Source organism: Mesitornis unicolor, unplaced genomic scaffold, assembly GCF_000695765.1.
Source record: "Mesitornis unicolor isolate BGI_N332 unplaced genomic scaffold, ASM69576v1 scaffold28125, whole genome shotgun sequence".
In the NCBI taxonomy this organism is placed as follows: domain Eukaryota; kingdom Metazoa; phylum Chordata; class Aves; order Mesitornithiformes; family Mesitornithidae; genus Mesitornis; species Mesitornis unicolor.
Window position 1 is genome coordinate 1 of NW_010187945.1, and position 13,184 is coordinate 13,184.

The 13,184-nt window shown below is 40.5% G+C and overlaps 1 protein-coding gene across 1 annotated transcript; it reads left to right on the forward strand.

Moving 5' to 3' along the window:
* Positions 1-4: 4 nt before the first annotated feature.
* LOC104533301 (1-aminocyclopropane-1-carboxylate synthase-like protein 1) lies at positions 5-13,152 on the forward strand (the record flags this gene model as incomplete). The annotated part of the gene is made up of 14 exons (XM_010185629.1): positions 5-61; positions 178-237; positions 1,644-1,714; positions 2,507-2,576; positions 2,929-2,995; positions 4,087-4,184; positions 4,840-4,917; positions 8,688-8,788; positions 9,858-9,944; positions 11,157-11,202; positions 11,618-11,759; positions 11,850-11,992; positions 12,127-12,280; positions 12,983-13,152. Coding segments are annotated over 14 exons (1,344 nt in total), but the record flags the coding sequence as incomplete, so codon positions are not given.
* Positions 13,153-13,184: the final 32 nt, after the last annotated feature.

A 13,184-nucleotide genomic window follows, 5' to 3' on the forward strand; every position in this document is an offset into this window, starting at 1 on the left:
GCTGGACGCGGGCTTCGCCCTCTACGTGGCCGACCCCTTCGATCGGGAGCTCAATCCGCAGGTGTGGGGTGCAGCTGGACCCGGGGCGGCGGAGGTGCTCTGGGGGCTCTCAAAGCCCCGCTGGGTGCTCGGTGCTTTTCTCCTCCTGCAGGGGTTAACAGGTGCCATCTCTTCCAGGGCATCCTGAATTTGGGCACAAGTGAGAACAAGCTGTGCTTTGACTTGATAGAGGAGAGAGTAAGTGCTGCTGTTGTCTGACTCACTGGGATTTAACCGCCAGTTTGACAATTTGGAAGTGTCCAGTTAATGATTTAGCACAGGCAAAGTAACCTACAGGGTGGGATGGTGACGGTGCTGCAACTAACAGCTTTCACAACGACACGTACTTTGTATGTTTATATGTACCGCTCCAATTGCACACTCGGAAATAATTTGCCAACTAATATTTACACTGAAAACTTGCCTCTGGTTGAAAAAGCAGAATAGTTTTGGTTTTGCTTAAGCTTCGTTCGCATGTAATTGGGCAGATTCTCCAAACAGAACTGATTTAAGCGTCTGTTCCTGTTTCAGCAGAAAATCCTGCTTTGGAAGAAGTGTATTTTTGGAGGAGGAAAATCATGGCCTGATGAGGCACTCACTTTTCTGATGGCAAAGCCAAAGCTTTAACTGAAAATGCTCTGTACATTAAATTCAGACTTTGAGCAAAATTAACACTACAACCGAAACATTATGCTGATTCACACCGCATCAAGAGCCTGAAGCTCAACTATGGGGAAATTGCACATTGTTTAAGGGTGATACTTTCCCCAGAGCTGTTAATTGTAGTTCATCTGCTGGAAAATGTGATGTTCTGCCTTATGTGTTAGCAAAATGCAGCTGTGGTTGCCAGGCCAGCTTCTGCAGCTTGCCCTTACCTCTTGCCTCTCTTTCCTACTCACATGAGCTAATGAATTTGCACTGGAGCAGCTGCAAGTGCATTCACAGTGCTTGTGACAGAGAGTCAGGCATAAACTCAGCACAGAGGCCACGTAGCTGATGAGTTGGCAGTGAGGCAGTTGGAGAGCATTTTTTTTCTTCAAGATAAACCAAAATTGATGTCACTATGAATCTAGGACTGAGCCAGTTTTTTGGAGGGGCATTTGCTTTGAGAGCAAGAAAGCCATTGCTGATAATACAGCTAGCTTTCTCTGCAGCAGATAAGGTTGCTGTAACTTTTATCCTGATGGTTGAGAAGCTAACCAAAGCTGACTTGTGACTTAAAAGCTGATACAATTATTGCAAGGAATGTTGGAGCTTTGATATATCCAAGAGGAGGCTGCATAATCTCTTAGGTACAGCTGGGATGCTTTTCTTCAATGTGTTATCTAGGACTGTATGACAGAATAATCCAACAAATAATTCTTTCATTATTCTCTTTCTTTGTTTTGATGAAGTTTTAATGTTGTTTTCTAACATCTTAAAACTAAAAGAGAGAAGTGCAAAGTATAAACATAATTGTAACACATTAATTTTTATATTTTCTGTTGCCTTAATGTTACTGAATGTTTGTGGGTTTCTTTTTGAAATAATGAAAGGTTACTCTGCTGTGGCAGAACAGACTCCTGAGAACGCTGTTCCCCAGTAGCTCTCTTTTATGTCATTAGCTGACAAGACCTGACATGAATTATCTGGAGCCTGATCTTTTCCAGTATTCTGATACACAAGGTACTAAAAGGTAAGAAGCTCATTCTCATGTTTATCACACTGCTGTTGTCAGTCATGGCTCGCGTGAAGAAAAAAAAAAAAGGCTGCGGTTTTATTCTTTTGGTAAACCTGAGGATGGGTGTGTTGCTGTTAGCTGCGCGCTGGCAGGCTGTTGGGTTTGTGCAGGAATTACTGCTCTGGATTTTTGTTCTGTTGTTCTCCCTGCCCTCAATGTGCCACCTGGAACACCACATGTCAGAGATCCGGGAGCTTGTTGGCAAGTGAGAGAGCACGGTGGAGCCCTCCTGGGATGATTCATTCGAGTCTGGGTGAGGGATAGACTGAAACTCTGGGGGCTGTGAAGAGCAGAGGTGGAACACTGATGCCCTGAAGATCAACAGGAACTCCACCATTCACTCGGGCTTAAAGCCTGTCCTGATATAAAGAATTGTCACTGACTCGGGTTTCACTGTTTCTGATACCCAAAGTCTTGTCCTTTCTCCAAAAAACAGATCCCACTGGAGCTCAAAGATGCCTTCTTTTCTTTTTTTTTTCCTAATGTACAGCAATAATAGTTGAGTCGAAGTCACTGTGATTCAAGGTAACAGATGGCTTCTGTGTGCTTTCTGTCTCACAAAATGTAGCACACTGGATATCCGAGGAAATTATATTATTTAATCAAAATCCCCAAGGCTTTTATAACAATATGAATTATGCATTTGTTCTATTTTTGATAAGCTTCGTTCCTCTGTGAGTATTTTGTGCCTTTTGTTTTTCCTGAGAACTATGAGATTGCATATTTGGCTTTAATTCTGTATTTTAGCTTCAGAGAAGAAATTGCCAAATTTCTGACTGACTATGCCAGAGCTGCAAAAGCACTGAACCCGGAACATGTAAGACAAGTGCTTTATCTTTGCATCTGATTTTTCTTAAACTGATAAAGATGAATAAATCTGAATACAAATGTCAGCAAAATACTACAGGAGGGATATATGCAAGATTCACAGAAGTCACAGTAGTGTTAGTTTTCCATTTGAAAAAGTGGGCAAGGTGTAACATTCAAGGACGGGTGTTATAGGTGTAGTGGAGTGACGTTTTTGTTCTCGTTTTTTTTGGATTGAGCTATTGGGATTTAACTAGTAATTTGGTATTTAACTTTATTTATTTATTTATGAATTTAAACAAGTGCTGATGTTTCTGCTAAATACTTCATCGCTAAATGAAAGTTTGTACTGCTTCTTTCAGATAACGGTTATGAATGGCTGTTGTGCTGTTTTTGCTACTCTGTCAACTGTATTGTGTGACCCTGATGGTGAGTAAAAATCTGATTATATTACTTTAAAAAACATTTTTAGCAGTGAATATAGTCGTATTGTGACTTCTGACAGCATGAATGAAGCAAGGCATAGTATTTCTTTGCTACTGGCAGAGTATCTTTGAAATAATGGCTCAATTTCTAGAATGTGGAAAATATTTGGAATGGAATCTACAGTTTTTAGAGAGCATTATAGGAAAAGGAGAAGGCTATCAAGAGAATGCAGTGTATTTTGAAATGTTATGAGAAGAAGAGGTGGGAACCACAGTGGAAGCTGGAGGGAGCAGGCAGACAGGGAGGGAGGTGGACTGGGTTGAAATCTGGAAGCCAGAAAACTTGGGTAACTGGATAAAGAAAACACGTAGAAGGAATCTGGGACAGGGGAATGGGTTGGGGAGGAAGCAGAGGTAGGAAGGCAAAGCAGGAGGAGTGGAGTCCTGGGAAACAAACTGCTCACAGCAGAACTAGACAGTAAGCACAAAAAGAGAGCTCAGCACGGGAAACTGGCTTCCTCTCACGTTTGGAAGGAGGAAGGCAGAGTAGGTGTGCAGTATGGCAGAGAATGGAGAAGTCCACTAAGAGCTGCCAGGGGAGGAAGGTGAGCAGAAGAACTTTTCTGGCCTCCAGTGCAGGAGGCAGCGCCACCCCTACGGCACCCTGTGAGAAAGAAGTTCCACAGGGCTGTAGGCTCCCTGGGTGCAAGGTAGCGCCTTGGCAGCCAGAAAGAGGTAGTTGAGGTTTGCAGCAATTCCCGATGAAAATTTGATAGTAACAGAGCATTAGCAAAATAGTGAGCACAAGGTCATTATTTGCCACTATATTTACGTAAGTAAATAAAACAAGTAGTTAACCATGTCTGTTCCCTTTTACTGAAAATACGTGACTGTCAAATATGCTATTGCAAATGCTAAGGAAGAATATTAGGAAAGAATTCAGATTGATTGACGTATGCTAAATTTTCGTTTTTATTTAAATACTGGTGAAGGCTTTGAGATGCCGAATTCTTAGATTGTCAGTTTAGTCTAATAGAGTATAGTGAAATAATTGCTCATGAGAAATGTTCTTTTCATTTTTTTTACTGTTTTTAGATGGCTATCTTATTCCAGCTCCATACTATGGTGGTATAAATTCGAAAACATGGCTATATGGTGGAATACAGCCTGTTCATGTGCCCTTGTTCAGTGAGGTAAAGCTTTGGCTATTCACATACATCAACAGACGTTTCACAGGGGACAATCAAAAAAACCCTGAAAATGCGAACTGACTCCAAGTGAAGCGATGGTACGCGTCTGGCACCTTCAGAGACAGCTGGTCTTTTCCTCAGCCTGCAGCGTGATGGGAGGCTGCTGTCGTCAGATGCGTAGGATTGCATTCGTTCTGCACAGATGCTGCTCTGCACTGACGTGCTGAATTATAATTTGTCAGCTCTAAGTCTGTCCTACTACCACGAGTAAATTTGGATTGCAAATTTTTACCCTTAAGCACTGAAAGATGTGTAACATTGGTTCTCCCTTTGAAAACAGTAATCTGTGGAGCAACTCAAAGGGGATTGTTAGCATTTTTTATAAGACCAAATCATACAGTTAGAGGGGGAGAAGAAAAGTGATCTTTCAAGTACACAAGTTCTTCTGTAAATTGCTGATAGTGTAGTCATGTATAAGGCAACATTTAAAACATTATAATTGAGTTACACAGAAAAGACTGACCTTAAATTCAGATTATTTTATTTTATAAAAGCCTGTAGCAATTGTAGTTTCACTATGTGGGGGTATTTCTGCAGTGTGTTCTTTTATTTCTATATATTTTTAATATTTTTTTAATTCTTGTTTGTTATTCTGTAGGTGACTGTTGAAGAAAGTCACCCTTTCCTGTTAACAGTTGAAAAATTAGAAGATGCATTACAGAGAGCTAAAAAGCAGGTAGCAATGACATTGATTTCCAGTTTTCATCTTTTCCAAGTTATTTTGTAAGCAGCACATGGTCTTAGCCTTGAAGCATTTGTACAATTTAATCTGTGCAGATTTTCAGTCTTGTGACTGCGGTGGATCCAACTCAACTTCAACAACAGAAGTTGAACTGATTTTATAATCTGGGCACTGTAACAAAATGCAGAGACACTACCTGACTCAGTTCTATGAAGAACAGATCTTAACTTGTGTTTCAAGAGCAAGTTTCTTTCTCTGTAGATTTTAATGGAATTCAAAGTGTTGTAAACAAGCTGTTGTTCTGACCCACAAAAGAGAGAATTAATATGTTACTGTAGCGACCCACCCACTCAGTTAATGAAAGAAACGTGTCTAATGTGATTTTTGAAGCAGGTTCTTCGGAGTTCCAGCTCAGGAGTTGGAATTGCTAGTAAACAAAAAATTACAAATTAAATTTTTCTAGAATTTAGGAAACTTCTTTAGTTCAAAATACTTAGCATGTTGTCGTGGTTTAGGCCCAGTGCATAGCTGAGCACCACGATGCCCCAAAAAAGGGCTAGTCAAAATAGGGACTGGGAGGCCGCCTCACCACTTAAACAGGTCACAGGCAAAAGACAGACTCATCACAAGGAATAAAAAACAATCAATTTTAAATTATTACCAACATCAGAGTAGAACAATGGGAGATACATCCAGATCTTAAAGTCAAAACACCTTCCCCCCACCCCTCCCTTCTTCCTGGGCTCAGCTTTTGTTCCTGGTTCCTTCACCTTCCCCCTCCCGCTTTGCCTTGAGGTGCAGGGGGATGGGAGTGGGGGTTGCAGTCGGTTTTCATGCCGTGTGCCCCTCAGGAGTAGGAGAAAACAAACTCAGCCCAGTGTCTCTCTCTGCTTCCACGTGGCCCCCTTTCCATAGGGGAAAAAGTCCTCAAAAGTCCAATATGGGTCTGCCCACAGCTGCAGTTTGCCCCTCACACACGAACTGCCCCAGCAGGCAGTCCCCGGAGTCACGGCTTCTTCAGGGGCAGCCACTGCTCATGTGGCCCTGCTCCACTGGTGAACTCTACGGGCTGCAGGCCAGTCGACTCGGCTCTCACCACGGGTTCTAGAAGGGGAACCTGGGCTTGGTGTCCTTCTCCTCCTCCTTCTCCTTTCTTTTCGTCAACTGACCTTGGTGTTCTTCAAAGTTGTCCTTCTCAGGCCCCACTCCTTTCTCCGCTGCAGGTCTCTTCTGATGGTTCTGGAGTTCCCGGCTCTCTCTCTTTTTTTTTTCTCAGGATGAAGCTGCAGCGGGGTTTAAGCTTAAGTTGTGGTCAGGGCTGGCCAAGCCCAGCCGGGCAGGGCCGGGGCTGTACCGCCCACACCTCGGGCCACGCTGGTCAGGGCTGGTGCCAGAGAGAGAGAGAGGCATGCCCTGCACCCCTTTAAATACATGAATTCGCAGGGGCACTGATTGGCTTGGCCCTGGTCAGAGGTGGCTCTGACAAAGGCAAAGGGGGAGCTTTTCAGGTAGCTTCTTAAAGGGCCATCTCCATAGCCCTGCCCCCGTTACCAAAGACACAACCAAAAACCCTTCACAGAAAACCCAATACACATGTTCAGTGATTTTATTCTAATCAGGATTGCATGAATGAGGATATTATTGCTTGTCACATACTTCCCCCCCACCACATTCCTCCCTGTCTTTGCAACTGCTTTTCTTCCTTGTGGAAATGTTTGGTTTTGTGATTGTCTACAAAATAGTGCTCACCACTATTTCAGGCTAAAGCGTTTCCTAGTCTTATTGTCTTGTTATTCATAATCCACTCGTTTCCTGAAAAATTATAAACTTACTATTATTAAAATTATTAACTTATTATTAAAGTTAGCTGGTTGTGCTCATCCTTAAAAAGGTCCAGCGGAGAAAGCACAGGCTGAATAGTAAAGCATTTTATCAAAGATGTAGTGGTGATAGCAGTGATGTTTCAAAACACGAAGTGAGATAGACTCCTTGTGTCCTCTTCCAGGATAGAAAATGAGATTTAGCAATAGATACAGCATGTAGTTATGGGGAAGGTCACTTACAGAGGTCAGTTATAGGTAAGGTTATATCTCAAAGGTGGCTATTTTGGATACATGTGTGCGCGTAATGTTTTTATAGACACGCTGAAGCTGTCCTAGTTAGCCAACTGCTTGCTCAGCATGGTGCCTATGTTTAGACGCCATCTGTACGTCTGTGTCATCTGTCTGTACCCCAGCATTCTGACCCTTCTCGCTTGACCTGGCAGGAAGCAACTCATGTCCCCAAAGCCTTCGTGTGGCTGTTGGGGCACAACCTGGCTGGACAAGGTGCTGGGTCACGGAGCAGATTCACTCTTAGAGATCTGCATGGGCTTGTCATCCTTTTAGAGCTGCAACTGTTCTCACAAATAATATTATAAACATCTCTTTTGGATTCATGTAATATCATAATGAGATGGAGGACCTAGACTTAAACAGCACTCAAGAAACTGCGGTCACACGGCAGCTGTTCCTGTGAACAAAAATGCCTCATGCAGCATTTTCGCCTTAATACCCCGCAGGTGTCAAATACACTAAATACGCCGTTACGCAAAGAGTCCTTGTGGAACAGCTGGCTGTGCTTAGTGTTTGCATCTTATCTTGCTGCCAGGTAATTTTTTCCCGTAACTAAAATCAATGGCAGTATGCTGAAAGTTCATTTCTTGGGAAGTTCTTGCTCACAGCACCCATTCATGTTCAAAGTGCACGTGGCAGGGAAAGCAAATATCAGGGCCGCCTCGTCATTGAAGTTGATTTCCTGGGGTTCCTTGGGAGTTGGTCTTTGCAAATAATGTCATTTGGAGGAGGCCTGGGTGAAGTGAGAATCTGCAGTGGGAGAGGTTTTCTAAGAATTAAAAATGCAGAAACAATCCCAATTTAATTTTAAGTTTATCTCAAACATTAAGTAATAAGGCAGCTCCTCTTGTGGATATGTTTAAGGTCTTGAAAGATTCTGCTGTAGTCATTGCACTGTTTGATTGTGTACTATAAAAATGTATTTGCTGCATATAGCTTATGTTCTTGTACCTAAAGGGTTTTTTTAGCAAATAGAAAATAGATTAGAAGGACCGGTTATGTTTGTACTTGTAATCTAATTTTTGATCATGTGGGACTTTTCTTATTGCACAGTAGATTATTTAGCTTCTGTGGATAGATAATTTCCATAACAATTCTGCATTGTTGATAAATATAACTAAAAAGTAATTATTTGCCCAAGACCTCTCTGCATCTCATAAAACACCAAGTAATTCAATTTTAAGTCTTCTGCAGCTTCTATTGCTTGTTTAAAGAAACAAACAACATTGAAAACTTATTTGGCAGGTGATTAGATGTCAAAGTCCAATTTCTGTTCAGCTTTCCCATGTTTATCAGCAGCAGCCTTGCTCAATTCTAGGGAATTATTTTGAAAGTATGCCTGCAGAACCAGTATTAATCCCCACACCACCATAATCTTCCCTGTTGGTATCAGTGGGTGTTGCAAATGAGTGCTGACCTGATTTTCATTTACTAATGAACTATTTAGTATGTTTTGGGGGTGATATTGGCTAAATTATGAAACTAGGTCAGTAGCTGGAACCTCAGTCTGTAGAGTAATTATAGTATGTAATGAAATAATCTTCAAAAGCTGCTGTTCACTGCAGAGTTCACAGACTTCCTCACTGCATCCTCACAAGTCATTGGTTTGATGTGTTTTGTGCCTCCAGCTCTCAGTTTTTCTTTTTCCAGGGCATCCGAGTCAGAGCACTGATCCTGATCAACCCCCACAACCCCTTAGGACACATTTACCCAGCGCAGTTACTGGAAGAATGTCTGGAGTTTGCACACAGGTAAACTGCACAGGTTAAAAAAAATGCGTAAACTGGGATCCAAGAATGTCTTTCTGAATGAAAAGATGTTGCGGTTAATGAAATTAAATGTATGATATATTGGGATTTATATTCTTTTATGTGTTATTTAAACTTAGAAAGCTTTTTATTTGCCTAACAATGTTTCTTTATTAAACCGCTTTGATGCATGGCTCAGAAAAATGACAACAGGTGATTTTCAGTCTTTGATCCTCACCCAGCTCAGAGTTCATGTTCTAAGCTCTGACAGTCTCCTGAATCCTTTGGGTACTGATGGAGAAAAAACACTTCCTTTTGAAAAACATCTGTATTTTTTAGGAAAAGAGATATTCCTGTATTACTTCAGTGAGCTTCTGCCAAAGAACAACTGCAAAATCCTGTACACACTTTGAAAGCTAACAATACTTAGTTTCTGACAATCTTAAATAGAGTAGCTTGCTATTAATTGTTCATTAATTACCAGAGATTGCTGGGGACATCCCAACATTCCTGCGTTTTTGGCATGATTTTATTTTCATGGAAACAGCAATGAAGGTTGGTAGATTTCATATGTGCATGGTTTATTGCTATCAAGTATGATGACATGAATCACTGTTTACTGTGGCTTTCACAGTGAAAGTGTATTAGAAAGTTATCTTAAGTGTATGACAAGTCTTTTTTCAAAATCTAACATCTGCATTGGACTTCAAGTCTCACTGGAGGAATCTTGCAGGCTAAAGAAGTTTGTAATATATTGCTGTTTTACTTTTAAGTTTTAAATAAGAGTTGTGTGGGACCATACATATTCCAGACAACCATTGGACTGAGTATACAGTTGGATTTTGTTTCAGATATATGGAACGTCATTGCTGCTGCAAAATACAGAATAGGCATAAATAGAAGTTGGTGATACCCAACTGTGTAAAACCCGTAGGAGGAATACAATAGGAAATAGGCATGCTTATGAATACTTTTCTGTGGCAAATATATATTTGAGATTATATTTTTATATATATATATATGCAAAAAAATTCTTTTGAATGTTAGTAACCCTACATTTTTCCACACGTAGAAATGAATTGCATGTAATGATGGATGAAATATACATGCTGTCTGTTTATGACGATACCACCTTCACCAGTGTTCTTAGCTTAGACTGGTAAGTGTGATTTCTTAGCAGGGATTAGAAGATATTTAATCCTAATAGAACCCATGCCATTTTCTTCAAACTTCTGCTTAGCTGGTGTAGCCGATATAGTTCGAATGAACTCAGATCCAAGTCTTTGCAGCTATAACACCAGTTAATACAAGAGATCTTCTTCATAGATGGCTTTAAATGGCAGATCTCTTTCTTCCAGCTTGTGTGTATGATACAGTCATAACAATAAAGAATGACAGAGGCCATGGTCATTTTGCCGCTGCTTTTCTTTGTTGTTCCCTGTTGCACCACATGAGCGTAAAGTTCTCACTGTAGTGGTAATGAAGTTGCCTAAGGATGTGCAAGTTACCTGCTGTAATGAGTCTCCTTCCTTACTGGTGGCTCTTAGTTTCCCACCAGGTGATGAAAAGAATAGATGTTTCAAGAATATTTAAACCTATTGGTATCTGACCAATAAAATTTCTTTCCCCAAAAACATGCGATCGTCTTTATGTAACTGCATAAATTTCATACCAATGGGCAATTGTCAAGTACACCCAAGTACAACCAAGCTCTGTGTGACTGGGTGTTCCCTCACCTGTATGAGGTCATGAACTATAAAGAGAGCCTAAAAAAATACTTTTGTTATTGTGAAAGTTCACTGAGCTCCATTAGGCTGAAGAAGGAAATTTCCAGCCTTGGCCCTACTTATGCGAAGTAACACAGAGGAGAAAAAAAACCTGTCATCTGCAGTGGTGCACTGAAATGTATGCCGGTTAGTTGCACCCCACTGTGTAGGTGCATGCCCTAAAATGTCACTTCTCCCTTCCCTAGCCTGAAATGCAGTATAGTTGGGCAAACAATTCATCTCCATCAAGTACAAGAGCGATTGTGCAACTCTCACGGAAATACTGCTTTTGTTTTAATATGGGCATGATTACGAACTATGCAGGGGGAATCTGGGATTTTAACTGGACCATTACATCTTTGCGCAGATCATTTCTGGTTTCTTTTTTTGTGTGTGAATCAGTGCCTCAGCACACACTTGGTAAATCAGTGTCACAGGGTAATATTTTGCTAAAAGATCTCTGAAAAAATGTCATGTCACTTTAAAGGATTAAATACCAATTTTACTAAGAAATTACTACCGTTTTACAAATGTAAACATTTTTGTAACCTGCATAACTTGTTCTTCTGTAGCAGCAGTTCTTATCTGCCTCTTTTCTCATTCAGTTTACCAGATCCAGAACGGACACATTTTATATGGGGTTTTAGCAAGGTAGGTCAAAATTCTATGTTTGTGTTTTAATTTATTTCTCCAAAATCAGTTGGACTATTCTGACATAATTTGTATTATAGGTGCCAAACTGAGTTTCTCTTTGTTGACAGTCTTCTTCTTTGGTAGTGGAAAATCTGTTAGAGTTCAGAGTTTAATGTGGGATCTACTTAACAGAAAGGTAATGCGTATGCACAAGGCATTGAAACATACAAGTACATTTCAGAACTCGCTGCCACAGGGTTGTTTAGAAGTTCCTGGCTGGTTTTTATCATGTTTGTGACTCCCATTTGGTAATGTTGAGAATTTACTTTAGAAGGTTTTGTTTTTTTTTTCCTGTTCGTCAAAATGACTCTAGACTTGGTGGCTTGAAGTAAAGTGAAAATTGCACCTTGCTCTCTTCTTTTTGCCCGCCAAGGATTTTGGGATGAGTGGTATCAGGGTTGGAGTACTGTACACCAGAAATGATGACATTCGGAAAGCTGTGAATCAACTGGCCGTCTTCCATAGCTGTCCTGGACCCGTTCAGCACGTTCTCAGCCAATTCCTTAGGGACAGAGGTTTGCCACAAAAGATCTCTTTCCATTGAACTATTTTATTTTTCCATTGCAGGTGGAAATAAACCAATTCTATTTTTCTTGCTTTGATAGATTGGTTGGATAATGTGTTTTTTCCCACCAACAAAAAACGACTTAAAGAAGCACAGAATATTCTTGTGGATGGGCTTGCAGATGTTGGAATACCTGTGCTCCAAAGTTCAGGAGGACTCTATGTGTGGGCAGACTTCAGAAAAGTATGTAAGAAAAACGTGGAAGTGTAAAAGTTATTTGTGCATGTTGTTACACATTTTGTCAAGTCCTGGAAAATCCTTTAAATGAGCGTATGCACTTGTTCAACTTTTAATAAAAATTTATTTTCTTCTTTTAGTTCTTAAAATCACAGACGTTTGAAGCTGAACTTGAATTATGGCAGAAGCTCCTTGATAAAAAACTCCTGATTAGTCCTGGAAAAGCTTTTTATTGTTATGAACCTGGATGGTTTAGACTGGTTTTCTCCGATTCTGTAGATAAGATTTACTTGTGTAAGTGGGATTTACTTCTCCTATGGCATGTAGTAGCACACAGGTTTTAAAAAAATGTTAACATTATAAATAATGAGTTCAAACCTAGTTATTCTCTCTCAGTTTGTGAGGGGCATTTTTAGAATTTGCATGAACTGAGCAATATTAGATTGTCCCGGAGCATAGGTTACAAAGCACTTATAGTGGATTATGCTAAACCTCTGAAGCTTTCAGTATTTAATTTTAAAATTTACTTTTACTCTATCAATTAGAAGTAAGGAACCAAATTTTATGCGAAAGGATTGTTACTGTTTCAAACTATGCTTTATAACATGTAGCAATACCCAACCATCCTTCAATTTTATGGGGCTCATGTTGGATATGAAAAGATTATCTATCTCTTATGCTATAAAATACTTAACCTTGAATGAACGCTAGATATTGTTGGCCGAGTGGATGTTTGTGAAGCAATAGTAGTATATACAGTCACAGAAAAATGAAGGTTGAAAGGGAACTCTTGGGTCCTCTATTACAACTTCAAGCTCGAGGCAGGGCCAGTCGCTAAGTCAGAGAGAGCTGCTCTGGGCCTTGTTCAGTGAAGCTTTGACACTGTCTGAAGTCGAAGATTATGCAGCCTCCCTGAGGAACCTGTTTCAGTGTTTAATGATTCTCATGGGGATTTTTTTACCAGTCGGTGTTTCCCTCTGTATTTCTTTTTTACAGGTGTTCAGAGACTTGAGCAAACGTTGCACAGTTACACTGCTGACCCAGTCACAAACAACACATCTTCTACTGCAGATGCTTTATGCAATCCAAAAAAGGATTCTTCAGGAAAACCTTCAAACACAGCAGGAGAAGATGTCTCCCAGCTGAAAAAAATCCTCGTTTATTAACATTATTGTTATGGTTTAAGGGTTACCAGCCT